The following is a 27,759-nucleotide window of genomic DNA, read 5'->3' as shown; positions in this document are numbered from 1 at the left end:
AAAGGTATTCATAAACTCTTCCTATGGACCAAGTTTAGTCAAGATATGTCATCCCTAACTAAAGTTATTCAGTTTCAACCGTTTTTCTATTATGAGTAACAGTGACCTTGACCCTAGGGACCCCAAATGCAATCCCATGAAAGGTCTCCATAAACTCTTTCTATAGACCAAGTTTAATCAAGATATATCATTCCTAACTAAAGTTATTCAGTTTCAACCGTTTTTCTATTATGAGTAACAGTGACTCTTGACCTTGACCCTAGGGACCCCAAACGCAATTCCATGAAAGGTACCCATAAACTCTTTCTAAAGACCAAGTTTGTTCAAGATATGTCAACCCTTACTAATGTTATTCAGTTTCATAGGCGAGTTTGACGCTGCCCGGCCGCCCGATATTCACTATGTGTACAACTGGTTAAAAATATGCAAGATATAATGCAGACAAGCATTCTGACCATCTTTCATCAATATTTGATAAAAATTGTTAAATTATTTCTGTGAAATATTTCTTCTAAAGATTTGACCTAGTGACCTAGTTTTTGACCGGAGATGACCCATATTCCTATATATTCAAGATAACATGCCGACAAATAATCTGACCAAGTTTGATAACCATTGGATAAAAAGCTCTTGAAAGCCCGCCTGCCCGTTTTTCGCCATTCTATAACCTGTAATTTTTCGATAAAAAATCCGGCTAAAAATTAAATTTCAGTATTATGATATTTTACCTCTGTAGTGTTTGCACAATCCCATATATTCTACCAAGTGTTTGCACAATTCTTGTACTGGTCAATAGGCAATTATTATCTCTATTTGTAAGAGTGTTGATTTATCATATAAGTAAATCACATTATTTTTCATTTTAATGAAGTATTTGTTATTTACATAGTACATGTACAACAAAAGAATGGAGAATGACACTAACAATATCTGAAAGCTAAATGGAATTGATGAAAAATTATGATATAAGCTTCTACTATAGAAAAATAAAATTTGGCACATTTGGTGCATTTGCACCCTTGCATAGATACAGACATAGGAGAAATACATAATTATATATTATATCCCAGCTAAACGTGTGTGCGTGCGTGCATGTGTGTGTGTGTGTGCTTCGTGCATGTGTGAGTGTGTGTGATTCGAGCTTATTCACCCTCATTTAAGGGTTAGACCATATATTAGGTTGTCAGGAAAATTCATGTAGTTAAAACATATGATCACTTTCTGTTGTTATAACATTGTATTAGCTATTAAAGCTGAAAATATGGGAAGATTCCATTGATAAAATAATGAAATGCTGAATCTTGAACATACTGCATTTACCGCTGTATGGAGCACTTCGACCAAAATGCGGTGTAAAATGATGTTATATTGCTTTATATATTTTATCATTGCTTCTAGTAACAATTTCAACATTTGTGTTGAAACATAAATTAATATCATTATGGACAACACAACAGTTTTATTTATTTACTCATTAAATAACATACTGTTTGAAGCATTGCATAGATCATCAGAAACTCATGAGCATAAACTATTTACAAATTATAATGTTCCTGATTTAATGAAATGAAAAGTGCTCGGTACATGGTAGCCACCAAGTGTTAAAATATAGGAAATCTAAATACCAACATTTTAAAAGAAGGCCATATTATAAATAATATTTTCTTTGTTTTATGATCACAATTTATGCTCTACAGTATTTCGAATGAGTATAATAAACAGTTGCTAATGTGTATTAACAGTAAACATGTATCCATAAATTATAAAATGAATGAAATAGTAGCATATCTAGAAGTAATTGTTGAGATCAGCTCCCTGAGATCATTGCTAATTGCTGCTTCATGTACATGTCTAAACCTAATACACATCAGGTTGCTAATGACACATTCAAGTCTTATGGGGACTACTTTGGGCTACAGTATAAGGATCATATTCATGATACAAACAATACACCTTGTACAAACAACATATATGGTATAGCTAATTGAACTGGTTTTGGTGTTTAGCTGTATGTACAGCAGGGGAGCAAGTGATGCATATACGTATGACCAACTATATGTATTTGTTCATCTTTTAACTATAATTTCACATTTAGTTACACATGTGTAATTAGAATCCAGGATATTATTCATCATCTTAACATAGCTGTTGACAAGAAATTTTCCCGGCCTAGACTGTGAGGTGACGGCAGCTGATTCGCGAGTTGCTATCTGAAATGTAACATTGTTAAGCATGTATAAAATAATTATCCCTCAATCTGAACGCTATAATGAAACATATAATACTTCTATATTTAGAAATTTGTCAGTTGAAGTTGTAGGCTCAATACACATTAAAGAAAAGCATGGGTGGTGGATGCCAATGTTCTTCAATCCATTTGTCAATCAAGTTGCAAAACTCCACAATGTTTAATGCCAGCATTATGGATTTGGCTACACTTCTGGTTATTGTCTATGCTCACATACAGACAAATTTTCATTCGAAAAAATTCATTAGTTTTCATGTTATGGCCACAGTTTTGTTTTTTTGCACAACTGTTTTCAAACTATCAAGGGAGATCAATGGACATATATGATAACTTTACAATTATAAGAGTTAAGAGTTTTTGGACTTGCTACACAAGCGAAAATTGTCACTGGTAATGTGCGCACAGTTTTATAAGAGTATCTTTGAAGGTTTTTGAGTTATGACCAAGGTGAAAGTGTTTTATGTTGGCCCCAATGACACCAATGCCTTGATTGAATACCTGTAACCAAGACAACTGCAGACAAGCTTGTGAACAGAGAGGAGATGTAATCATAATATTAAGTGAACTGTTGTGATAATTGTGGTTCTGAGAATGGAGCTTACCTGGTAGAATGCAGTCCGAACCATCAAGACACTGCACACAAAACTCACATGACTCTGCACTACACAATCTGTACAAAGGAACAAAATGTTATAAAATATTATCAAATTGAGCCTTATCCTTTGAGCAAGTCATTATGGTTTAAGAAATCAATTTTATGTTATCCTTTAACTGAAGGCAGATCCAATTAAAGATAACTTATTATCATCTTGTCATACATGAATATTAGAAGTTAGCACGGCACTTTGGAATACTCTGATGGACTAAAATACTCTTCTGCCAGGACACTAGCTATAATGACAACGTGCCAGTGCTGTAAATTGTCCTTGTAAAAATAAGTTCAGTATAACTTTGAGCTTGATGTACAGTAAAAATACAGTACAAATGTAGGTTCCTGAAGCTCTGTTAGAGCTCTCATCTGTTAGAAGCATTGATAATAGAAACAGGAAGGTACATTAATACTTCGAATATTCTTAGAAAATCCATATATAACTAAGTAAAGAATCACTGACCTCTTTGGAACAGTCCTTTGGGCTTCACAAGTAAAGCCCTGACCCATAATACAACATTTCCTAAAGTACATTTCATCAATTCACATTTCTCGCAAATGATAATTAACACTCACTTGAACCTGATGGCAGTGGCTCCATTCTCCAAGCAAACCTGGTGGTCAATAATGATGCCAAATCCACTGACGAGGCTGTGCAGGTGGCTCACATCGGACACTGCTGGCAACCCATCAACCTGTATCAGGGGCATAATGAAAAATTACACTAAATGCCAAAGTATATAAGCATTACATCATCCTAGAAATTAAAGATGGATGAAAATCCGCTTGTAGGTTCTATTGTGTTTAATTACGATTCTTTCTAATGAAATATATCAACAAGAGTCTAAGTAAGTACCAATGCCACTAGTGGAATGTCTAATAACTGGGCTTATACAAATATTCATTTTTCATTGAAGCGCTTGCATTTTTCTTACAGCTGAAAAGTAATAAATGAATTTGGGTTGGTTGAGCCAAAACCATTTTTGTATGGTAAGGGTTGGACCTTGTCAAAAGACAGAGAGGGTATGTAGGCTTATTTAAAAAAAAAAAGTTATTAGGCCTTATGCAAGAACCTTATTGTCATCATTGGGGAATGGTGTTAAAGCTGCACTCTCACAGACATACCTATTTTACAACTTTTTTTTTTTTTTTTTTGAAAAGAGCAAATTTTTGCGTAAATATCTGCAAACCAATGATATAAGATTGCTGACAAAAAAATCAGATTGTAGATTTTCATATTCCCATGGCTTAAACCGTTACTAACGGTTTAAAAAAAATGCAAAAAACATCAATTTTTGAACTTAAATATAAAACCTGCAATCTATTTTTTGTCAGCAGTCTAATCCATGGATTTTTGCAAAAATTGGCTCGTTCCAAGACAAAAAAATAAAAAGGTGTCAAAACCTTCAATCTGTGAGAGTGCAGCTTTAAAGATATCTTCGTTATAAAGCTTTTTTAACTACATATCAGTCGTCGAAATAAGATTTTTGGATGAACAAGCCCGAATTCTTATAACATTGCTTGGCATAAAAAATTTGAACAAGAACTGCTTTTAAAATTCAAAATATAAGCAAGCCCAGAAGACATTTTACCAGTGCAGGGCTGGCAGGCTTGCATTTATTTCGACCACTGACATTTTAAAGAACACACTTCAAAACATAATAAACAACAGACTATAACAGTAACTGTTTCGGAGCCTTGTAAAAAGTTTCAATACAATATATGATGTATTTGCTGAGACCTTGACATGCAAAACCTTTACCAGGATTTCTAAGTCAAATAATAAAAGGACAATAATTAGCTTTATATGCAAGCTAAAGTGATCAAACTTGATTAAATAAGTGGGTTGGATGGTTGGGAACACATTAATAACATGTCAATTAAGAAATATAACACACCACTGAGGGTCATTAATGACATTATAAGGACCGGCCAGTCAGCCACCGAAAGTGTTTATGGACCGAGGCGTTAGCCGAGGTCCATTCACTATCGGGGGCTGACTTTCTTATACTATACCGAACATTTCATTACCATTCGATATTTTCAAATCGATTTAAATGTGTTTTATTAAACAAAGCTAATAATGTGTACTTGCGACAAGTGATTGCCGTTGTGAAAATTGTAAGCAACACTCACCTGTTTTATGACGTCAGCGGTCCACATTACAATTTTGGCGAGGTCCGGACCGGCCAAAAATATAAAATGGACTGCTGACGTCATTAAACTGGATTTTCATCAAAATACAGTGATATACGGACCGATCGAGTTTATATATACAAAGAAGGGACACCTTTATGTGAGGTATAATATTGCAATATATGACATATTTGTGGAGATATTGGTGTATTGTGGTTACATGCAAAACCTTAACCAGAATTTCTAAGTCGAATATTAATGGACCATAATTAGCATTTCATGCAAAATTTTGAAAATACTTGATTGTTTAAGTAGAATGGATTGTCCAGTACCATTTTATAAAGTCTCAATGCAATATATCAAGTATTTTTTTGAGATACATGTATTAACCTACCGGGGTATGTGTGCTTACATGAAAAATCTTAACCAGAATTTAAGTCCAAGAATAATAAAAGCCCATTATTAGCATTATATAATTCAGAATAGTGTTATCAAACTTCATTAATTATGTAGGATAGAGAATTTCGAAAATATATTTTAAGTTTCAATGCAAAACATGATGTATTAGATAATGACTTAAAGGTGTTTACATGAAAAACCTTAATCGACCTGTGATATCGACTTCAGGGTGAGTAGTATAGGCTAAACTACTCACCCTGGCTTGACTATTAGAAGGATCAGGATAGCTATACTGTATGGCTATCTTTATTCTTCTAATAGTCAAGCTAAAAGCAGTAGAGTTGGCAAATATAACCTAAACCAGATGTTGCTTTTTTGCCTTCATCCAAATCCCAAATATAGGCATACTATTTAATATTACATTGATTTTCTAGGAAAGCCTGAATTTAGTTTAAGCATATGTACATGGAATTATGAATATAACCTCATCTGTACCTGGATGACATCCCTTCCATATAGTCTCCAGACAGTGTCTGTTTGCTGTAGAGGTCTTACTGCAACTATCGCCTTTGGTGGTGTCTTCCTTCTCACCTTGTGTTTCACCGTCTGGAAGCCCTCCAACTCACTGTCTGTCTCCTTACCTTCAACATACACAGGCTGGGATAAGGAGGTCGAATTGATCTTAGGGACTATCTTTTCAGGCTTGGTTAATGCATAATAACTGTTTTCACCCGATTCAAGTTTTTTATTCAAGCAAGGTATATCACTTTCAGCAGCAGAGGAAGAAAATTCTTCAAGTGAGCCGATCTTCTCAGAGGCTGTTCTTGCCACACTTGCACTCTCTGTTTCAGATTTTGTACTATTTGCTAAAACTTGATCTGGTGTCATATATGCTTGAGCAACCTTTCTATCAAAGTCAATTACAGCATTTACATCTGTGTTTATAGGAAACAGTTTATCGCTATCTTGTTTATCTGATCCTTCAAATTTGACATCCTGTCCACTTTGTGCATGATCAGTAGGGTCAGGATTATTATCCTCCTCTGAAAAATTTGAGCCATTCAAATTTGACACATTGGAAATGTCAGTTTGGTTGGAGTTTACATCATCTTTATCATTTACCTGTAATAAAGTGTTATCAGCAGGAAGTTTATCACATTTAGTTTCATTGCTAAGATATGCATCCATAGCATTTTCTAATCTTGTGTTCTTTTGCTCATCTTTACTTAAGTTTATGGATGAATTTTCAGCACGCAGGTTGTCTTGGTTGCTTGGTAAAGGATGGTTAGCCTGGTGATGTCTAGATTTCCTTATGTCGTCTAAAGTCACTGGATATCTCTCATACATGGGTACATTCTGATTTGACCCCACACTTAATACAGAGCCAGATTTACAACTTTCACTATCACTACTCTGAGCATTAAACTTGTCAAGATTATGTCTTGTCAATGTCAATATTCTCTTTGTGGGCATTGTCAATGGGAACTCCTGCAGGAGATCCTGGTTGGCCTGGGCAAAGTCGAAGTATCTCTTTCTGATCTTGGACTTGACTTCCCCTGTCTCATCATTCCTGCTTGAGAGGCTGCTGTCTCGACTGTCCACCACGCCAGCCATGTTCCGCCTGTGGGGGTTGAAGGCTGTCTTTGGGGGTAACTGGTTGGAAGCCTGGGTGCTGGTGGCAGAAGATCGGCTTGTAGCCTTGCTGCGGGTAGCTAGATATAAAGAGACAACACATAAAAAATAACATTATCACAACAAGAGATGTTTGTCAAACATTATGCCCCCCCTGAGCGCCATGTTGTCAGGATTATATGGACAATTGAATGAAATATGCATGGACCGAAATGACAGCTGATTTGTCGCTAACATTGTATGCCGTTGAGGCAGTTTTAAGATTATGAAGATTAAGAAATGACCATACGTCCAGGAATTGTTGAGTTATCACTCGGACAAGCTTTGGTCTACCGACAGACCGACCGACATACCGACATGCCTGTGCAAAGCAATATACCCCTCTTCTTCGAAGGGGGGCATAAAAACATCATGGCACCATTACACAGTTAGTTTAGACATAATTGTTCATCAAACGGAATATTTTATTTTATTAAATGTTTAAAATACAGTCATGTACTTTTAGAAAGCATAATCATAACATCATAACGCAAACATCGATTTCTGTTCCTGTAATGTTATAGAACCTGCCAGGTTTGCTTGTACTATTCGTAAGGGGAATTGTAATAATGGTGTACCTGCTTGTTGAAGAGTAGGAAAGTCGTGATGGTCAGCAAATGCTTCCTCATTCTTGCCCTGTCCCTCCATCTTGCCCTGTCCCTCCGTCTTGCCCTGTCCCTCATAGGAAGCCTAGCCAGCCAGGAATGAAACAGATACAATGTATATACAACCATCATCAAAGCTTTGAAGGACATTTAAAACACTGTAGTTTGTTCTTACTTTGTGAGGTCTCTGTTTTTGCCAAATTTTAATTATGGCCAAATTGCATGATGACACTATAGCTAGACCATTGACAGTGATTCATTTTGCTGTGCATTCCAAGTCCTACATTCATCAAGGTGAACTATCCCTGGCACTTCAACTTTATGTTCAGGACCAATGGTTTTAAAACATATGTCACATTCAAGCAGATTTCAAAATTAATCTATATCAGTTGATAAATGGATATTTTACTAGGTTTTAAATTTGTTATTTGTTAATTCATAATCAATCCGGAATATTTAGCTCTCATAAAATTAAGCCACTTACCAGTATGTGTGACTTAGAATTATTGCATATTGTATGAAATTTGTGATGTATGTGCTATTATTTAAGTTTTGTTCATCCCATCCAAAAATCTACATTCATTCCTTTTACGAAGTCATCCGCTCATATACTTGTGATTTTATTGCTGCCATTGAAACAAGGCAGTCCAAAGGACGGCTGTTTCCCCTGCCGTTGTTTTTTAGTATATTTTGTTTTTCTCGCAACCTGACTGGTACATTGAATCTAACCAAAATTGTACACAACCACTGGTCAAGAGTGGGAATATAGGAAATACAAGTTGTTTGATCGGTAACCTAAATATTCTTGGATATATGAACATATTATAAAAGGATATTTGTTAAAGTTATTCATATTGTGTGTAGTGTAGGTAAGATCAATGTCAAGGTTATATTGGCTAAAAAAAGAAGGAAAATGAGTCTTTGATTTATAACATCGATGAAATAGCAAGCCTTAAGTATTTTCGATAAAATGATACATATATATATATATTGTGGAGACGTCATAACATTGTTTTACTGCTTTTGAAGAGAAAACACATGTTATAAATATATTATCACATAAATTTGTGTCCATTGTTTTTTTTTTAATATTAAACTTGTTGCACATAATTATAATGCTTGGTAGAGTGCGCTAAGTATCAATCTGTGCAACTTGTTAAACACTTTCATTTAACATTTATATCTTATCCTCTATTTAGCATTGTCATAATATGGACCTGAAACTTCATGATGGATACCTGGCACAAATTGCAATTGGTTCGAGTTTTTGGATCAAATTCAGTAATTGTTGCTAAAAGTACATGAAATGTATAAGGTCAATAAATCCAGTAAAATTTGACATGTCTACACTGCTAAATGTAAAAAGCCCAGACACAAGCATGTGTACTATGACCTTTAAATGTCAGATGTGACCTTGACCTTTGAGGTATGGACCCAGTTCAAGGTTACAACATTTGTACCAAGTAATATGGTAATCCATCAATGCATAAGTAAGTTATAGCCCGGACATGAAATGTAACAGCCAGACGGACGGACGGACAGACGGACGGACGGACAGACTGACAGACGGACGAAGTGCATTCCTATAATCCTCTCCCCACTCTGTGGCGAGGGATTAAAAAGCTCACACAGCTTCTGGTCAGGTACATACATTCCAAAATAAACCCTGCGATGTTTCTATCCATGTGATCCAATATTTGTATATATGCAAATGATCTTGAGCGTGTCCCAATATAAGCTCTGTACCTGACATGACTGCACTAACCTGCTGCGAGATGTCATGTGTCGTGTCATGTGCCATGTGTGTGTGTGGTCTCCTTAGTTTCCCTTGCTGCACAGCATGATCCCTTAACGCTCTACCCCTTCCCCGACCGGGACGATTGTACTTCTCCTGCACATTGCAAGTACACAGACATGTAACCACTAAATAAGACATGTCACACATGGACACAATAATAAGCACAAAGCATAATATATAATGATTGAATATTTCTATATAAATAAATCACATAAGTGACAAAATACAGGCATGGACACAGGTATTGTTTTACTGTTCATTGAATTAAAAAATGTTAATTGAAGTCTTTATTTTAGGCAATGCAGACTAATGTCTCACTAATATCTAGCTCAGAGTTCCGTTGAAATTTGAGTTCCGTTGAAATTTCTATCATATAAAATTGTTTAAAATTTCTCTTTCTTGGATTTTAAAGTAACTATAATTTTACAAAAGAAACAGAACTTCACTTGATTTTGAAAAAATGTAATTTTAAGCATTTTTTGCCAACCATGTCAGCAGCTTTCATAGGCAAAATGATAAAATAAAAAGTGCACCAGCAGAGGGTTACCGTATATTAACCCCAATCTATAATAGGAACTTTAACCACAGGTTGGCTTAAGTCATCACTAACCGTCATGTTCAACCCAACAGACTTGTGCCTGATAGAACAAGTATGTTTGCTGTAACCATGTTATTCAAATTTTACCTTGTATCTAGTAAATTATTTAAATCAAAATTAAAATACAGAAAAAACCCAATTTGTTCTAATGATTAACATAACATCAGGGCCATTTGTTTATAACGTACCTGCTCAGGTTGCTGATTTCATGCATTCACACCAGACTATACATTATCATAAAAGTTACAGTACATACTTCGATAATAGAGCAAAGCTTTTCTCATTATTGCTGAAAGTTGTGTATTGATAATTGGAAGCCACATTTTCAATGAACAATTTTTAATTGACACACCAGGGATGTATACAGCTTTGCTGTAGCTGAAACTTGTACTGAACGATAATTGTTACTGTAACCAGAATAGTCGGTATTTGATATTTATTTCTCTATACTTGACTGTTTATGGAACGAGGCAGATTAAAATAAAAATGCTGAATGGGGAAAAATGGTTCTCATTTAGAGGGCAGGGTCCTCATAAAACATACGTGCCAGCATGTCTTTCATTTCATTTACAGCCTACTGTTTTTACCATACCACAGTTTTTTCTCCTATGTTTCTATTTCTTTATATTTGTTTTTCTTCTGTACCTGTTTCTCATCATGAAATGCTCTCTAGTTCACTAGTATCCTTCAAACTTTTGACCACCTACATGTACCTCATTCAGTTCCATTCTCATCACCATGGCAATGAGAGGAAGCCTGGGAGCTTTCTTCACCCGACGTCCTCTGCCTCGACATCCACAAACAATCTCCTCTTGCTCCGTCTCTGCAGGAAACATGCCAGAATATAGGTCCAACTCATCTGCTTGCATTAACTGTAAGAGAGAATGGTTATCATGTTATCAAGTTTCTCTCGATTGCAGTTTCAGGAAAATTGTATAACATTGTATTGAACTAGAGTGCCATTAAGTGAACGCCAATCGCTTGTCGGTTTTTATTTATTTTTCCGAAATAGGGGCACAACTGGACACTTATTAAACAAGAGATGTTTGTCAAACATTATGCCCCCCCCCCCCCCCCCCCCCCCCCCCCCCTGAGCGCCATGTTGTCAGGATTGTATGGACAATTGAATGAAATATGCATGGACCGAAAAGACAGCTGATTTGTTGCCATTAAGGCAGTTTTCAGATTATGACCATTAAAGTGTGAGGATAGAGTGTGTTATGACCATGACCTTTGACTCTATGAACTCAAAATCCAGAGTCATCAGCTGGTCACCAGAAACCTAAATGTCAAGTTCGAGGGCCATGGGTGCAGGCATTGTCAAGTTATCACACAGACAAGTTTTTTCGTTCAAGGTCACTGTGACCTTGACCTTTGACCCAATGACCCCTTAAATCATAAGGGGTCATCTACAAGTCAGATGCAACTCCAAGTCAAGTTTGAAGGCCATGGGTTCAGGCATTGTTGAGTTATCACTCTGACAACCTTTTACCATTCAAGATCACTGTGACCTGGACCTTTGGCTCTGTGAATCCTAAAATCAATAAGGGTGATCTACTGGTCAGGCTTAACATCCATGTCAAGTTTAATGATCATAGGTTCAGGCATTGTTGAGATATCAGTGGGAGAAGATTTGTTAACTTTTTTGCATTAAAGGTTACTGTGACATTGACCTTGGCCTGATGACCCCCAAAGTCGATAGGGGTCATCTACTGGGCAGGCCCAACCTTCATGTCAAATTTTGATGACCATAGGTCCAGGAATTGTCGAGGTCGCTTTCAAGGTCACTGTGACCTTGACCTTTGACCCCTAAAATCAATAGGGGTCATCTACTGGTCAGGCCCAACCTCAATGTCAAGTTTGAGGGCCATGGGTGCAGGCATTGTTGAGTTATCACTCGGACAACCTTTTATCACTCAAGGTCACTGTGACCTTGACCTTTGGCCCAATGACCCCTAAAATCAATAGGGACCATCTTCTGGCCAGGCCCAACCTCCAAGTCAAGCTTGAGGGCCATGGGTGCAGGCATTGTCGAGTTATCACTCGGATAACCTTTTACCATTCCAGGTCACTGTGACCTTGACCTTTAGCCCAATGACCCCTAAAATCAATAGGGACATATTCTGGCCAGGCCCAACCTCCAAGTCAAGTTTGAGGGCCATGGGTGCAGGCATTGTCGAGTTATCACTCGGACAACCTTTTACCATTCCAGGTCACTGTGAACTTGACCTTTGGCCAGATGACCCCCAAAAACCATAGGGGTCATCTTCTGGTCAGGCCAATTCTCCAAGTCAAGTTTGAGGGCCATGGGTGCAGGCATTGTCGAGTTATCACTCGGACAACCTTGTACCATTCAAGGTGACTGTGACCTTGACCTTTGGCCAGATGACCCCCAAAAACAAAAGGGGTCATGTACTGGTCAGGCCCAATTCCAAGTCAAGTTTGAGGGCCATGGGTGCAGGCATTGTCAAGTTATCACAAGGAAAACCTTTAACCATTCAAGGTGACTGTGACCTTGACCTTTGGCCCGATGACCCCCAAAAACAATAGGGGTCTTCTACTAGTCAGGCCCAACCTCCAATTCAATTATGAGGGCCATGGGTGCAGGCATTGTCGAATTATCACTCGGACAACCTTTTACCATTCAAGGTCACTGTGACCTTGACCTTTGGCCAGATGACCCCCAAAAACAATAGGGGTCATCTACTGGTCAGGCCCAACCTCCATGTCAAGTTTGAGGGCCATGGGTGCAGGCATTGTCGAGTTATCACTCGGATAACCTTTTACCATTCCAGGTCACTGTGACCTTGACCTTTAGCCCAAAGACCCCTAAAATCAATAGGGACATATTCTGGCCAGGCCCAACCTCCAAGTCAAGTTTGAGGGCCATGGGTGCCGGCATTGTTGAGTTATCACTCGGACAACCTTTTACCATTCAAGGTCACTGTGAACTTGACCTTTGACCCGATGAGCCCAAAAAACAATAGGGGTCAGCTACTGGTCAGGCCCAACCTCCAAGTCAAGTTTGAGGGCCATGGGTGCAGGCATTGTCAAGTTAACACTCGGACGACCTTTTACCATTCAAGGTCACTGTGACCTTGACCTTTGGCCTGATGACCCCCCAAAACAATAGGGGTCATCTACTGGTCAGGCCCAACCTCCATGTTAAGTTTGAGGGCCATTGGTGCAGGCATTGTTGAGTTATCACTCGGACAAGCTTTAAAATTATTTTACCATTAAAGGTCACTGTGACCTTGACCTTTGACCCGATGACCCCCAAAATCAATAGGGGTCATCTACTGGTCAGGCCCAACCTTCATGTGAAGTTTGATGACCATACGTCCAGGAATTGTTGAGTTATCACTCGGACAAGCTTTGGTCTACCGACCGACCGACCGACCGACTGACATACCGACATGCCTGTGCTAGAGTTATGGATTTTGCTATACATGCACACATTGTCTCAGTTGCAGGATAATTCGAGATGGCTGCATTTGGCTATCACTTTGAAAAACCAGATAATAATTCTGTTAATGTTAACATTTTCATATGTAAACATCCTATTCAGAGGCTTCATAGTTTTTTCTGGAGGTATTTAACATTAACAGTGATTAAGAATGTTCAAGACAGTCTTTGCCCAATTAGGTTAAAAACAAAACAAAAATCTTTTAACAGTGTTTAACACTGCAAAGTCAGCATGTGCAGCTACATAGGGCAGTAATAGGGACCAGTGTACAGTGAAAATCTAAATCTACTTTCTGCAAGAACAGTATGCACCTGGACACTTATTCGAGGTTCTGGTATCTCCCTCCTCGAAGTTCTAGGACACTGTTGATTTTTGACACTGAGGACGGACAGACAGTGTGATCACTGAATTCCACCGACAAAGTTAATCAAAGCGCTGATAGCACTGCATTAACCGGGTTTTAAACAAGTTTTCTTAAAGAATGAATTGCGGGGTTGATGTCATTATCGGGGTATGAACACAATTGGGCTGGTCAAAGTGTGTCTGAAGGACTCCACGTGTACTTTGACCAGCCCAATTGCATTCATATCCCCGATAATGGCATCAAGCCCGCAATTCATTACTTATATTTACACCAATAGATCATTATTTCATTCAATAGCTGTTAAAAAATTACTAAATTTCATTTAAGAAAACCTTTCAGTAATACTTTCTTACCCATTCTGTAAATAGAACGACCCGACTGTAACCGGAACCATTTTTTTTTTTCAAATGACGTCACAATAACGCGGGAAAAGATCAACCGCTTGAAATCACTTTCAAACGTAAAATTGAAACACTTATGGCAACACTACATTTAAAATATAATACATTAACATTTTCTATAATGTTGATTTATATTTTACGTGACCTGCTGACACAATACAAACAATAACAAGATCAATAGTTTTCATGTATATTGTTATGCAATGAATTGCGATCCGAACATATCCGAAGATGTTGCATTCATCGATTGATTAACGCAAGTGCCGAGAGTTAGTTCATTTAAGGAATGGAAGTTGAGGTGTAAATATACCATTATGATTCACGATCATATATGTATTACTATTAATAAGGTGTTGATATGTAGCACAGTGAACCTAAGAGTCCCTGTGAAAAACAACCACAGGGGCCATCCCAGGTTTATTGAAGCATGATGGTAAATGACAAATTAATATTTTATTGACAATAAAGTTAATGTCGCTGTGTAACCAGGCAAACCAGGATGGAGAATGTAACCAATCCCAGCATAAGACTCCATCCAGTCCTATAGTGTTATGAGTTAGGCTTGCCAAGGATTTATTAACCAGAGAAATAAAATAGAAATAGGTTGATCATCCAGGGTGAATTTAAAAGATACACTAAAACCATTTCCAGTTGGTAATTAGATGTTGGCATAAACAAAGACTATACTAATTATTAATTTGATAACGATCCTTTTCAGGGCCACTGTTAAAATTTTAAAATGATATACATTATTTACATAAAAAATGGATTCTCACCCGGGAGGAACAATAAATAGATAATATGCAAAGGCTGGTGAATTATTGAAACAGCATAGAAACAAACTCCACGAAGCCTTTATCCCCCGTAAATGTGTGTGGTTTAAAAATAGAAAATGAAAATATAAAAAAGGGTGAATGCTTGTGCTATTCCCAACCAAGAAAATGAAATATATACCAATCAAACTTTACTCATTAGCAAGAGTTTGCCTATGTTTGCATTGTTATTCACAAAACAACTTCGAAAATACAACATGTTAAAGAGAAATAGTTTCTTAATGAAAATGATCAAAATTATAATAATTGCTTTCAAACAAATTCACAAACATCCGTCCATACGTACAGTATAAAAAGTATATAAAAATAAATTAAACAAAAAAGTCTTAAAAATCTTTAATTTCAAAACTTTTTTTCTTCTTTGTCTATATCACGGAACTATAAACCATGGATTGGCAACTGCCCCATATCGGTGAAACAATAAGAAATAATAATTTACCCACAATCCTTAGCGCGCGCTCGGCAAATATTGAAAAATTCCGCCGAATCTCCGATCAGTGATTAACGGCGATCTTTGGCTATTTCCGCCAACTCTGCTAATAATGCCTTGTTCGTTCTAGATTTAATCATAATAATAACTGTGATTTTAATCAGATTCAATTGGACTATTATCAACTCAAATGAAAGTACCGCGCATTTGAGTCAATTTTAATTAATGTTTTCCCACATATATATATTCGGCGGATGTCGGACGTCTCGAAAATGACCACACGGTAAGATCTCCGAATGAAATCCCGCTGCATGCGTGACTTTGAGATTATCGCATTAACACAGATGAGAGTTGCCAATCCATGGTTTATAGGTCCATGTCTATATGGTCAGCAACACTTCTATTTCTATATCGTCAGCTAACTTTAAAGCACTTTAGTATGTGCCTGTCAAAATGGCGTAGGCAAGTAATGGGATCATTGTGTGAGTGTCGAGTTTGTGGCTACACTGAACAAAAACAACCCTGTTCAAAAACCGTCATATGAATTAGTATTACTGTGTATTGACATATCCGAAATTACATATCCGAATATCGGAATAAAATGCTTACCTCCATTATTATGACAATAGATATTCTGTGAATGTTTGATTTGAATTACTTATATTGGTAAAGGTTTGAAAATTTTAATTTTCATATTTTTCCAGAAAAATAAACAACTTTTCACATCACAATTGCCAAAATTTTCGTCTGTTTTCCTAGCTTGAAATGAAAGTAAAAAGTAATCGATTAAAAAGGATACACAAAACTATAATTTTCTTTTAGGCAAAAATACATTAAACGTTACTATTACCATGTACGCTTCTTATGTTTTTTCTTTTGTTATTGAAACTATAAAATACAAATGTATAATCTATATACATGTCAGTCTTACACAAATAAACTCCTTCTACTGCAAACAAAATGAGCTTACATAAGTTGTCATGTGACAGTTTTAACTCCCTGCCTACTTTTAAATCTACATAATATTTTATTTAGACTCAAAAGAGATAAGTATATCCCGTTTAAACTATTAAATAAGTTAAAGGATAAATATACTCATGCTACATTCACTCTTTTAATACAGTTACAATGATTTCCTCTTAAATTCAACTGTTCAATCACAATGAAAAATATTACATACATTAAAATGCTTTATATAGTTCGATTTGCATGTAACTTTTTAATTTATTGGCTGGGTCTAAATAATAATAATTTGTTTTATATATTAATAGTTTCAGTACCAATTAAATGGCAATATTTGAGCATAAATGAACATTTGTTCAAGGGTTCCGGCCTTCGATCAGTATATTAGTTTTAACATTTCTAATGGTTTACCACACTTAATTTCGTAATAATTTATTTTTCCATAAATATAAATGCATTTCACAAACCATAAAATAGTCCTTTTAATTTAATAATGAATAGTATGTTTCTGCATTTAACATAGAAGTATATCTAACCCTTATCTCAATGTTTCTAGCTTAGTTCATATATATACTCGTTAGATTTGTTTAAACTTGTATCTGAAATTGATCAATAAGTTTTTATACGCTATTAGTTTCAGGGTCACTCATATATACGTGCATCATATATGGGGTGTCAGAATTTTCAACAAGTTTTTACAAGTTTTTATTGGCAAATCGGCATCTTGCCTTTGGCCATTTCCACATTGCATAAATGTCGATATGGCCAAGACACAAACGTACATGAACAAATATTACAAATATAATATAAAATGCATATGAAAATGTATATATATTGACAATTGAAATAATCAATATACTAAGTAATTAACGAGTTATACAAACTATATTATGATTAATTATTGTCATTTCTGTCATTTTCATAATAACTATAATTACAATCAATATTTTTGACATTACTATTATTATTATTTAAGTAAAATTAAGAAGCAGCCAAAAATAAATTCTTAAATTTAAGTAAGCTTAAAGACTTATCAACATCTTTGTCATTTGTGAAATCAAAGACTATTCAACCCCTTTGTCATTTGTGAAATCAAAGACTTTTCAACCCCTTTAATTTTTACCCCTAAATGTGATAAGACTTGTCAACTCCCCCCTAAATCAAATACTTTTCAACACCTAAAAAACGAAGACTTTTCAACCCCTTAATTTCACACCTTTATAATAGAATTACTACAAAAACGAACAAATAATTGTGTAGGTTATTTTCAAAAGAATATATTAAGAATAAAAAAATATAACGAACAGTTTCATGAACATACATAATAAATATATAATATTTACAAAAAAAACAAACACAACATACTTGAAACACATGATAATACTATAATTCATGACAAATTTACACTGAATATCTAAAAACGCATGGCTGTTCATTTTTTTGGTTCAGAGGCCATCCATAAATCTCCCCCATCTCTCTGAGAAAGTCCTCTCACAAGATGTCGTTTGCGTCGTATTGTAACCCAAAGCTCACCTATTCGTGTGTATATTTCGGAGTACACCTGCCAACTATATTTCTTCCGACATCCTCTCTGGTACAGCTGGGCCTGCATGCAGTGGGACCAGCTGCGCCTCCTTCAGTAGCAGACCCAGCAAACCTAAAATTGTAGTTTGTCCCTCGCCTATACATGCGTCGGTGCTATCCTCGATAAAAGAAATAAAAGTAATGTACAATTGATGTATGCATTTGTTTTATATAATAAGTGTTAATGATAAAAATAAGCGTTGACCCATCGAACAAGTTAATTTAAGTTTATATTCATAATGAATATATATCATTGTTTATGTCATTTTAATGTTTTAAATTACCGTCGGTATCGTTGTTTGTCCGGACGTTTTTTCTATGTACACGGATCACTTGTCAGGTCATCCGAGCGGTCCGTCAGTTTCTGGAAAGACCGCCTTATGTCTCCAGACGGCAGGAAATGGGGGACCAGAAGCTTCCTCACACGTTGGTATACGCCTTCCCGTCTCTCGTATGTTGCCTGCAACCCGACTGCCTTGACTCGTCGCTGGATTGCTTGGGCCCAATGAAATCCACAGCCATGAAGTTTCGATCGAGGAAACACCTCTCGCAGAACCTACTACGACCCTGATGAGAAATATATTGTATGTTTATATATCATAGAATATACAGTATTGACATGCCATATATATACTATTATCGATTTTTTATAAAGTAATTTACCTGCTTCATCGTGAACGCCACTACCACTGGTGCCTCATCCATGATTTCGGCGACGATTTTCCTCAGCACCTGTCAACTTGAAGATAATTTTATGAGGCAAAGTACTTCAGTTTCTCCTACAAGATATTAACACGCAAAAAAGCGGGACCGGCTGCTTTGTCGTGGCACCTTATCGAAGGAAAGCATGGACGGACAACTGCGTAAACGGCTTGTTTGCGACACGAAATGCGCCTCTGAAGTAATCGTAGCTGGTCGGCCGTTACAACATCATGTGCACGATGCTCGTCACCAACACGGACATTGCACACAAGGCAGTGAACTCCTCGCCAAGATATATTCAGCGTTGAACTGAAAATGATGGTGAATATAAAGTTTGCATCAAATAATATTATTTATAGATAGATATATGGATGGATGGATGGATGGATGGATGGATGGTATGGATGGATGGATGGAATGGATGGAATGGATGGATGGATGGATGGATGGAATGGATGGATGGATGGATGGATGGATGGATGGATGGATGGATAGATTTATTCGTGCATATATATGTCATAGTAACAAACCAAATATCTCATAAAGTTATAACACAGACTGATTAACAAAGTATTAGTGATGATATCTATACTAAAGCCCAACATCATTAGAATGCTTTGGATACATACGTGCGTTAACAAAGATTTAATTCATACTCAATCATGTCATAGTTTATCACGGTTGAAAAGTCGTGCTCCCCATCACATGCACTTCTTGTAGTCGATTGCCATGTATATTGTATTTATAAGTTAGTGTACGCCTTCTTAGGAAATACACTTTTATAATATGTCTTGTTATTTTCTTAAATAATTTAAGTGCCTTGGAGAATATGGTTCAGTAATCGGAAGTTTTGCAACGTTCCGGTGTAGATGGAAGTGTGTTCATAGTACGCTGATGTACTTGGTTGGTAATATGCAAATTGACATAACTAGTTCACCGTGTGGAGGTTCAAGACCTATACATTAAGACCAGTCAATCGATCCTTCAGTGTCGAGTATGTTTTCTCTGAAAGGATTGGCCGCGCACGTTACAGTATCAGCAAAACCGGTTTAACATTACTCTGTTATTATTTTATTGTGCTTATTTTGATTCGGCTGGGGTTCGTTGTTCGACTGGATGTTCAAGAGAGCCTGTGCATACGCAATTTCTGCTTCTTAGGTCGGTTCTGGGTTGGTTCTCCTTTTGTTATTTTCTTGATTAAATTTGTTTTTGTCGATTTGGTATAATCTCTTTCATTTAGCTTCAATCTTCATTCACTTCCGGCTTATTGAAGATCAGTAGGCGTGTGGTTCTCGGACAGCACTTCTCGGATATTCGCGTTTTTCTCCTCATATTGGAAGTTGCATATCATGCGTATGATTATTATCAATCAGTTGCTTAAAACGTCTGGGCAGGTAACAACACTTGTAATATGGTAAGGATTTAAACTAAAATAATATAAGTTCAATATGGGATGCTTCAAATCTCATATAAAAAAAAATGTAAAAGAAACCCCATCCACATCCAATTATATGGACAAGGTAAGGATCATATAATCACATTTCACTTTTGCAGTGCTCATGTGCATTAAATAGGGCAACAGTTGGCAACACCATTTTTCGGGTATACTTCCCTTTTAGTGCAGACGAAAACATACATTCTAAGGAAATATTCTCATTTTCTGTTAAAAAATTGCATTCCAAACATGTTAAAAATAGATACCCTGGTACCACTACTGATATATGTATATAGCATTGTTTTAATGACAAACACTTTCTTTTTTACTGGCTTAGATATTCTGCTTTTAAACTTAATAAATAAACAGAAATCTTGTTAGGGAAGTATTTCTGGTTTTGTTGTTAATATTAGGGCATGTCTTTGACCTCTTCGGACATCTCATTCAGAGCCTATGAAAATAGAGTTAAGTTGTTTAGTTTCACTTTATTTTGATTTATTAGAATTAAGATAATTACCGGTAGTAACCATAAACTTAATAGCTGGTTGTCACTTTGAACCAGTTGCTCCCCAGGCCCTTTGAAAGAGCCCACAAACAATGCATCAAGTGAATCCTAGGCAACACAAAAGAAACACCTACAGACATTGAACTCAGTTTCTTGGAATCTTTGCAAGGAAATACAACATCACATGTTATATAGTTGTGCTACAGTAAGAATGAAGTTTTTCTGCATAAGTTGTTCTCTTGGTCATATTTTGAAAGTGAACGATGCCCATTATGGTCAGAATTTATAAACCTCTTAGGTGAAGAACACCATAGATGCTTGATTTGATTAAATCTGAATCATCAACTTATTGTTTTGTTGAGAGCATAATTTTATAACAATTTAGACATCACTGATGAGTGTCAAATCAAGTGTTTTATAGTTGACAGTTTGTGCCATTGTTATCAGAACACAGTGATAAACTAACTTTACAAATACATGATAAATGTCTGTGATTGTCAAATGTGAGACTCAATGTATTGTTTATGTATCTTGCCAATAACCCCATGTTTTATATGTGTCCCTAATGTCTGTGTTTCTATATCTATACTTTGTATTGTATATAATTAAAATCCAATAGTCTCTTCTCCTATGGAGGATGAACAGAATAAACTGAACTTAATTAAACTGAACTATTAAAGAATATTTCAAAAGCATTACCCAGTAAAAAAAATAATAAGATAATTGATAGAAAGTGCTTGATTAAGCTTTAAGCTGCACATAAACAAATTGACATTTTAGCTTTATTATTTTAAACAAATGAACATTTTAGCTTCATTATTTTATAACAATATCTATTTCTTATGCATTTTCTGCCATGCTCGGTATATTATTTCATTCATCCTGCAATCTACCTTCCTTTTCTTACATTAATTTTAATGATAACAAATAAGTATCTCAAACTAAGTTACTTCATAAAGGGGAGGATTGATTTAGAAGGCAAGGGAAAGTGAAAGTACATTGAAAGAAGGGAAAGCTAATATTTTATGTAAAACAAGTACAGCTGAAACAGTTATCTCAAATCTTGTTAGAAATTCTGCAGACCACAAGTGTATCCATTAAACTTCTAGAGCAGTAAATATTTGAAAGTTAACAATGACATAAGTGCTGTTAAGTCAAGCATTGTTCTGAACAATCTGTACCATACTGAGATTAACTGACTTGTTAAAAAACAAAGTTGTTTTCAGATTCCCACTGACTGGTGGAATGAGCAGCAGTGAACAACACAAACAAGGTGACTATATTCTCAGATCATTCATGTGACACTATATCTATGGAGAAATAGTATCTCCTGCAGACATGTTTCATAGAACTCAAAGGTAGATTAGTAATATATGTTGAATATGGGTAATTTCTTTTTCAAAAGTAAAGACCAATTCAATAGTCTTTATTTCCAGCAATTACTGGTATTGTTGATTATTAGACATGAATACAAATATGCAAAAAGGAAGGGAACAATCAAACATGGATATATGGATTAGCAATAACATATCACTTATAATTACAAAATGTTCATACCTTATCTTATAAGATTACAGTTAGTTTTAAGATAAGATTTGCTTTATATATTGAGACTTACATTGTTCCAGAAACTGTGGATGGGGATGCGGATGGGGAAGATGTTGACATTCCCGGAGGTCAAACCATTGCTAGGATCATCAACGCCATAAAGAGGTACATGTTGGCTCTCTTTCAGTGGCTGCATAGGGAATATGTTCACACATTGAGACAGGCTTATGTCTGCCTGCCAGAGCATAAGTTTATTGTGCACAATCAATTATGAATTAAATGTAGTTTTAGAGCATTGCTCAGATATATTTAGTACTTGTGTGCTTATATACTTTTACTATAAATTATATCTCTCTTAAAAAATTGAAGATTTTATATCTTCAGTAACTTAATTACTCTATGTTGTTCAATGGAAACATTATTTTATTTACAACAAAACAGATAGTTATATGACATACTATTTTTAGCTCTACCATAAATTTTCCTACCAACTAATGAAATGTCCTCAGTAAATCTTATTAATTGATCAATATTTCAGACCGTTTCAGGTTGACACAGGTGAGATTTCACCGGTTTGGGATGACTCAGACACGTACGACTTCAGCCACCGTGACAGAGGCCTCATGGTGATAGTAAACAACGAGCATTTCAAGGGCCACTCCCCAAGGCCAGGATCGGGGGTTGACGTCGCCAGCTTGCAAAAAACATTCTCCTCCCTCGGGTTTAATGTGAACACTTATCACAACCAAACACAGGAACAAATGATGAAAATATTCAAAAAAGGTTTGACATATCAAGTAAATAACAATCCTTATATGTTCTTGTCCTTAAATTGACCAGGTATATAAACTGAACTTAAAACTGGAAAAGTTTAACCATCAAAAAATAGCGCCTATGTATAGGAATAGTGGGTCCGGAGGAATAAACAATGAATAATGGTCTCTAGAGTCTAGACACACTGTTATACTATCTTTGTGTAATTCAGTGGTGTCAAATAATATGAAACATTAGGCTCTCTGAAATATATTATTTTTACTGTATATATATATTTGTATATATATTTACAAAATGTTGTTCTTTCGATATCCCATTTATAAGGAGTCATTAAAATTAATATTAAGGCATTCATCAAAATTGTTCAAGTGCTATTATTTTTTCTAAGTGATGAATGTTATATACTATCTTTGTGTAATTCATTGATGTTAAAGAGAATGAAATATTAGACTGTGATATATATTATTGTCACTGTATTGATAACAAAAAGGTGTTTTTTGATATCCCATTTATAATTAAAATATATAATGAACATACAGGTATTCATCCAAAATGTTCTACTGCTGTTATTGTTTTTATGTGATGATTGTAGCTTCAAGGAGTGATCACAGTCAGGCAGACTGTTTTGCGTGTGCTATACTGTCACATGGGGATCAGGTTCATGTGATTGACAAGAAAATCCCAGACCAACATGTGCGGGAAGATGTTGTCTATGGCACGGACCAGATCATCCTCACAAGGGACATCGTGGGGCTGTTCACAGACCAGAAGTGTCCAACACTGACCAATAAACCAAGGCTCTTCTTCATGCAGGTCAGCAATCAAAAGTTCAAAGGGCATTTGCGCTGTTAGAATTGCACATGTTTACCATATAATGTTCTTGCTCATTCAAGGAATTGTTTGTCTTGAAAATAAGGTAAGGTAGGTTTTTTACTGTTTCTTTGTTCTGACATGTCCTTCGTCTTATTTGGAAAATATCTTCAATTTTTTGTTGATTTTTTTTAATGATTATTTCATAATTTGCAAGGAAAAACAATCTGTAAATAGCAATAAATTTAATAAAAAAATACTGGTGATTTATGTTAAGATAACTAAGGATACTATACACATTGCATGTTTTGTTCCTAGCAATGTTTTACTGTACAAAATAGTATGTCTGACATGTATTGTGGTATCATGTGTTTCAGGCATGTCGAGGGTCGACCCTGGACTCCGGAGTGGACCTGTCTGTGTACAATGAAGACAGTACCGATGGCTGCAGGGACAAGACAGAGGTCACCCCATGCCCTCTGTACAAGGACTTTCTCATCATGTATGCTACACCACCAGGTAAAACTAATAAGATTTAAAGGTGGAAATGAAACTCAATATAGCTCAGCTTGGATTCAGAACTGTGACACCATGGTTTAATAAAGGAGTGTGCATAAAGTTTAGCACTGCCCTACTGGATAATCAAATGCACTTGGTGATGGTGAATGAATTACTTTTAATGGCAAACTGTTAATGATTTTAAGTTGCAGAATAATGATGTATGAATGTGATGCAGATTGCGAAAAATGATTTAAAAAATATCTTTTGGTGCAATTAAAATATAGAAGTGATAGAAAGTGGGATATTTCTACAGGTTACTATGCCTTCCGTCGTCCTGACACGGGGTCTTGGTTTGTGCGTGCCCTGTGTGAAGTGCTGGACCATCCGGAAGCAAGTTCCCGCCACCTGCGTACACTCCTCACTGCTGTTGTTAGACTGGTTGCCCAGAAGTACCAGTCACGCTCCTTCAATCTCCGTATCTCTGGGAAGAAACAGACACCTTGCTTCTCCTCCATGCTGACCAAGGACATCTATCTTACACCGAAGTCCTGATAACCTGTATCTACCTCCAACCTTAATCTTAATACATTCCCAGTCTGATGATATCTTCATTTTACTTTCAATAAACTTGAGTTATAGTAAAGGGAGCACCTGCAGTCATTCTGTTATGTTTACATATTGGATGAAGGTTTTTAATAATAATCAGAAAATTGCAGGTCCAAAAGGCAAACTTCAGAGCCTTATTCTGGCCTTTTTTGTCGAGATACATAATTAAAGGAAGTTTTGGAATTTAAAAGGAAAAGGCCATTTCCAGGGATTTGACAAATTATGTAAACATAATTATGAGGATGCTGTTAATGATTCCATTGTTTTAACTCTTGTTTTTAGAATTTGAATTTTTAGAATTTGAATCAAAACATAAAATCTAACATCTCCTTCATAATGAAATATAATTCACCCATACCTGATATTTAAGTTTTATTCATTTTAATGTGACTATTTGAAGAGGGAGAGCTATATACCCAGCCTTGCGTCATACCTTTGTTAAGGTATTACATGTTAGCAAATTTAAGTCATTGTCTCCGCAAAAACATCATGTATTGCATTTTGAAACTAGAAGTGTACCCATAAATCAAGTTAGGTTATTATATATTGCATGTTATGCAAATTATGTCCCTTTATTTTAACTTTAAAATTCTGGTTAAGGTTCTTTACATGTTAGCACACAAGACGATACCTCAGCAACTACTAGATTATTATTGCATTGAAGCTAATTACTGTATACTCTACCTTCCAAACAATGTGGGATATCTATAGTGTATGAGGCTTTAAAATTTGAAACAACAAAGCTGTATCTTTCATATTAAATCCTATTTGGCTTGAAAAGGAGTAACATTTAGCCCTGCTACACACAATGAAGATTTCTAGCAAGCTTTGTGAACATTTGGCCACAGCTTTTTTTCTGAAATAGTAAAATGTGTTTTAATCTGTACATTCCTGTTTTGAACGTGGTTTTTAGTGTCGCCAGGCTCGGACCGATTGTCGCCAGGCTCAGACCGGTTGAGGTTCCAATTTTTTTTCCAAACTTTTAGAAGCCCTGGTTTTTACATACCCAGGTTCATATACACAATAAAGTATACAATCCCGATAAGGAACTATATTATGTTTTTTTTTATATTATTTTAATTGTTAGCAATTGATCAGTGTATTTATCTCACTGAATGTTAATTTCAGCTTATCTCATTTTACTTTGAATGTCAAACTGAAGATTAATGACTTCATTGTCAATGTATCTTCAAGATGAAACTCATGGCATTTAGTGTTCATAGGTTGTTTGATGAATGTTTTTGTCATTATTTATTTTTAGGCTGGCATATGTCTTTTTTGCCTCGAATCATATTCTTGAACAAATGTCACAATTGTGATCATTTTGTAGATTATGGACAACATTTCACAGGCAACGCTTGTGATTGGTCATCGGACATTGTATTGTGGTAAAATCATGTGATGTTGAAGAAACAGGTTGCGTTTTTGACTCTGGTTAGTTCAGCAGATTTTATGCTTTGTACAATCTTTGAAGCCTAATTTATCAGCGTTGTAGTTGAATTCTCCCAGAAAAGATTTGCAAATAATGAGTGTAAATATAAACATTGAATATTACTGAAATTGCAGTTCATCTCTTTAGGACACTATTTGATCAGTGTTCAGTTTATTGTGTGAAGTTCACAAACCTTACACAGTCTAAATGTTTTCATACACCGGTGAACCGCAATATTATTATCCTATTCAGTTCTTCTCTTTTGCATCATCACTTCTGTAAATGATGCCGGTAGTCAACTTGGCAGTCAGCTCATGTTACCATATTTACATTGTACTCTCCAGTAAAGAAATTTATTGCATTTTAGTAATTTTTAACTGTATACTTCTTATTTTAACAATATTCATGAATATGTTAGTTTTTTGTTTTTTGTTATTTATTTATTGCTAAACTTTGCCATTTAAAGAGGCAACAAGTCATTTGTAATTCATATAAACATGCATAAACTTGGTCTTTTCTTAAGGCAGTTAATTTTATTCTAGTCTCTTAATTATTAACACTGTTATTAGATTTTTATTAATCATCAATATATACCCTAATAGAGCAAACAAAATGTTATACGGTAATAATTTGGGATTTTTTTCTTAAAAGAAATGTTGAGTGCTCCTCAGCATCTCCGCTGATTATGATCATCTTACATGTAGATTTCCCTGGTCAGTATTTTTTTAATTTATTGTGAGTTGACATTCTTTTCCATTCGATCCACTCTGTTTTCAGTTTTATTTGTTCTCTTTTTTCCAAAATTAAATGAAGATAAATCTAAATTACAGGTAAGTCTTTGAGTACATTATTTTGCATGATTATCTTTCAAGATATACATGCCCTTTCAAATACAGTTGCATTAGCTATTAAAACAGTTAAGTGTAGTATTAAATACATTGACATAAAAATTTACCTACCGTATTATATGGAATAATAAAAAAAAAAATAGTAAAAAAGTAAATTTACTGCTCGATGAGTAAAATCAGATCTTCAGAAGTTCGTCTTTATTTTACATTCTTAGTCTCTGTATTGTTTTGTTTCCTTCTTGAAAATGCCATATGGTTTACATATTTTTCTGTGCAGACTGAATTATTTTTGAATAAAAACAAAATAAATTTGTGTGTATTTGTTACAGTAATATAAAAATACAGAAGATATGTTATAATATAATGAACAGGAGGTTGGCATACAGATGTAGTGGTCATCGTGGTTAAGTTAACGCAAGTGTGTCCATCTGTCTGGTGAAAACTGTCTTGATT

General features: G+C 35.5%; 2 protein-coding genes across 3 annotated transcripts; one reads left to right on the top strand and one right to left on the bottom strand.

The window, feature by feature from the left end:
* Positions 1-882: 882 nt before the first annotated feature.
* LOC128225242 (uncharacterized) lies at positions 883-16,370 on the bottom strand. Its single transcript, XM_052935346.1, has 8 exons — positions 16,208-16,370; positions 10,818-10,976; positions 9,474-9,599; positions 7,682-7,793; positions 5,928-7,144; positions 3,474-3,592; positions 2,851-2,918; positions 883-2,210 (listed from the first exon to the last, which is right to left on the bottom strand). The coding sequence occupies exons 1-8, from the start codon at positions 16,211-16,213 to the stop codon at positions 2,170-2,172; spliced, it is 1,848 nt and encodes a 615-aa protein (XP_052791306.1). The 5' UTR covers positions 16,214-16,370; the 3' UTR covers positions 883-2,169.
* Positions 16,371-19,911: 3,541 nt separating this feature from the next.
* LOC128225248 (caspase-3-like) lies at positions 19,912-27,628 on the top strand. Of its 2 annotated transcripts, none has more exons than XM_052935352.1 (7): positions 19,912-20,005; positions 22,014-22,060; positions 22,416-22,500; positions 22,874-23,118; positions 23,702-23,922; positions 24,297-24,438; positions 24,734-27,628. In XM_052935352.1, the coding sequence occupies exons 2-7, from the start codon at positions 22,033-22,035 to the stop codon at positions 24,970-24,972; spliced, it is 960 nt and encodes a 319-aa protein (XP_052791312.1). In that variant the 5' UTR covers positions 19,912-20,005; positions 22,014-22,032; the 3' UTR covers positions 24,973-27,628. The 2 variants fall into 2 exon arrangements, with proteins under 2 accessions (XP_052791312.1, XP_052791313.1); XM_052935353.1 differs by having other exon boundaries at positions 19,919-20,016.
* The last annotated feature ends 131 nt before the right edge of the window (positions 27,629-27,759 follow it).

This window comes from Mya arenaria, chromosome 2 (genome assembly GCF_026914265.1).
Source record: "Mya arenaria isolate MELC-2E11 chromosome 2, ASM2691426v1".
NCBI lineage: Eukaryota > Metazoa > Mollusca > Bivalvia > Myida > Myidae > Mya > Mya arenaria.
Note: the sequence above shows the minus strand (reverse complement) of the source record. Positions and strands in the feature narration are given on the sequence as shown.

Bases quoted from the DNA above. Each gene is read 5' to 3' on its own strand.
- LOC128225242 (XM_052935346.1), bottom strand. The intron at 9,600-10,817 runs GTACATGTAGGT...TGCAATGTGCAG, and splicing joins TGAGAATGGAACTGAATGAG to GAGAAGTACAATCGTCCCGG. The intron at 7,145-7,681 runs GTACACCATTAT...CTTTATATCTAG, and splicing joins TCCTACTCTTCAACAAGCAG to CTACCCGCAGCAAGGCTACA.
- LOC128225248 (XM_052935352.1), top strand. From the start codon at position 22,033: ATGAGCAGCAGTGAACAACACAAACAAG. The intron at 22,061-22,415 runs GTGACTATATTC...ACATTGTTCCAG, and splicing joins CAGTGAACAACACAAACAAG to AAACTGTGGATGGGGATGCG. The intron at 22,501-22,873 runs GTACATGTTGGC...TCAATATTTCAG, and splicing joins ATCATCAACGCCATAAAGAG to ACCGTTTCAGGTTGACACAG.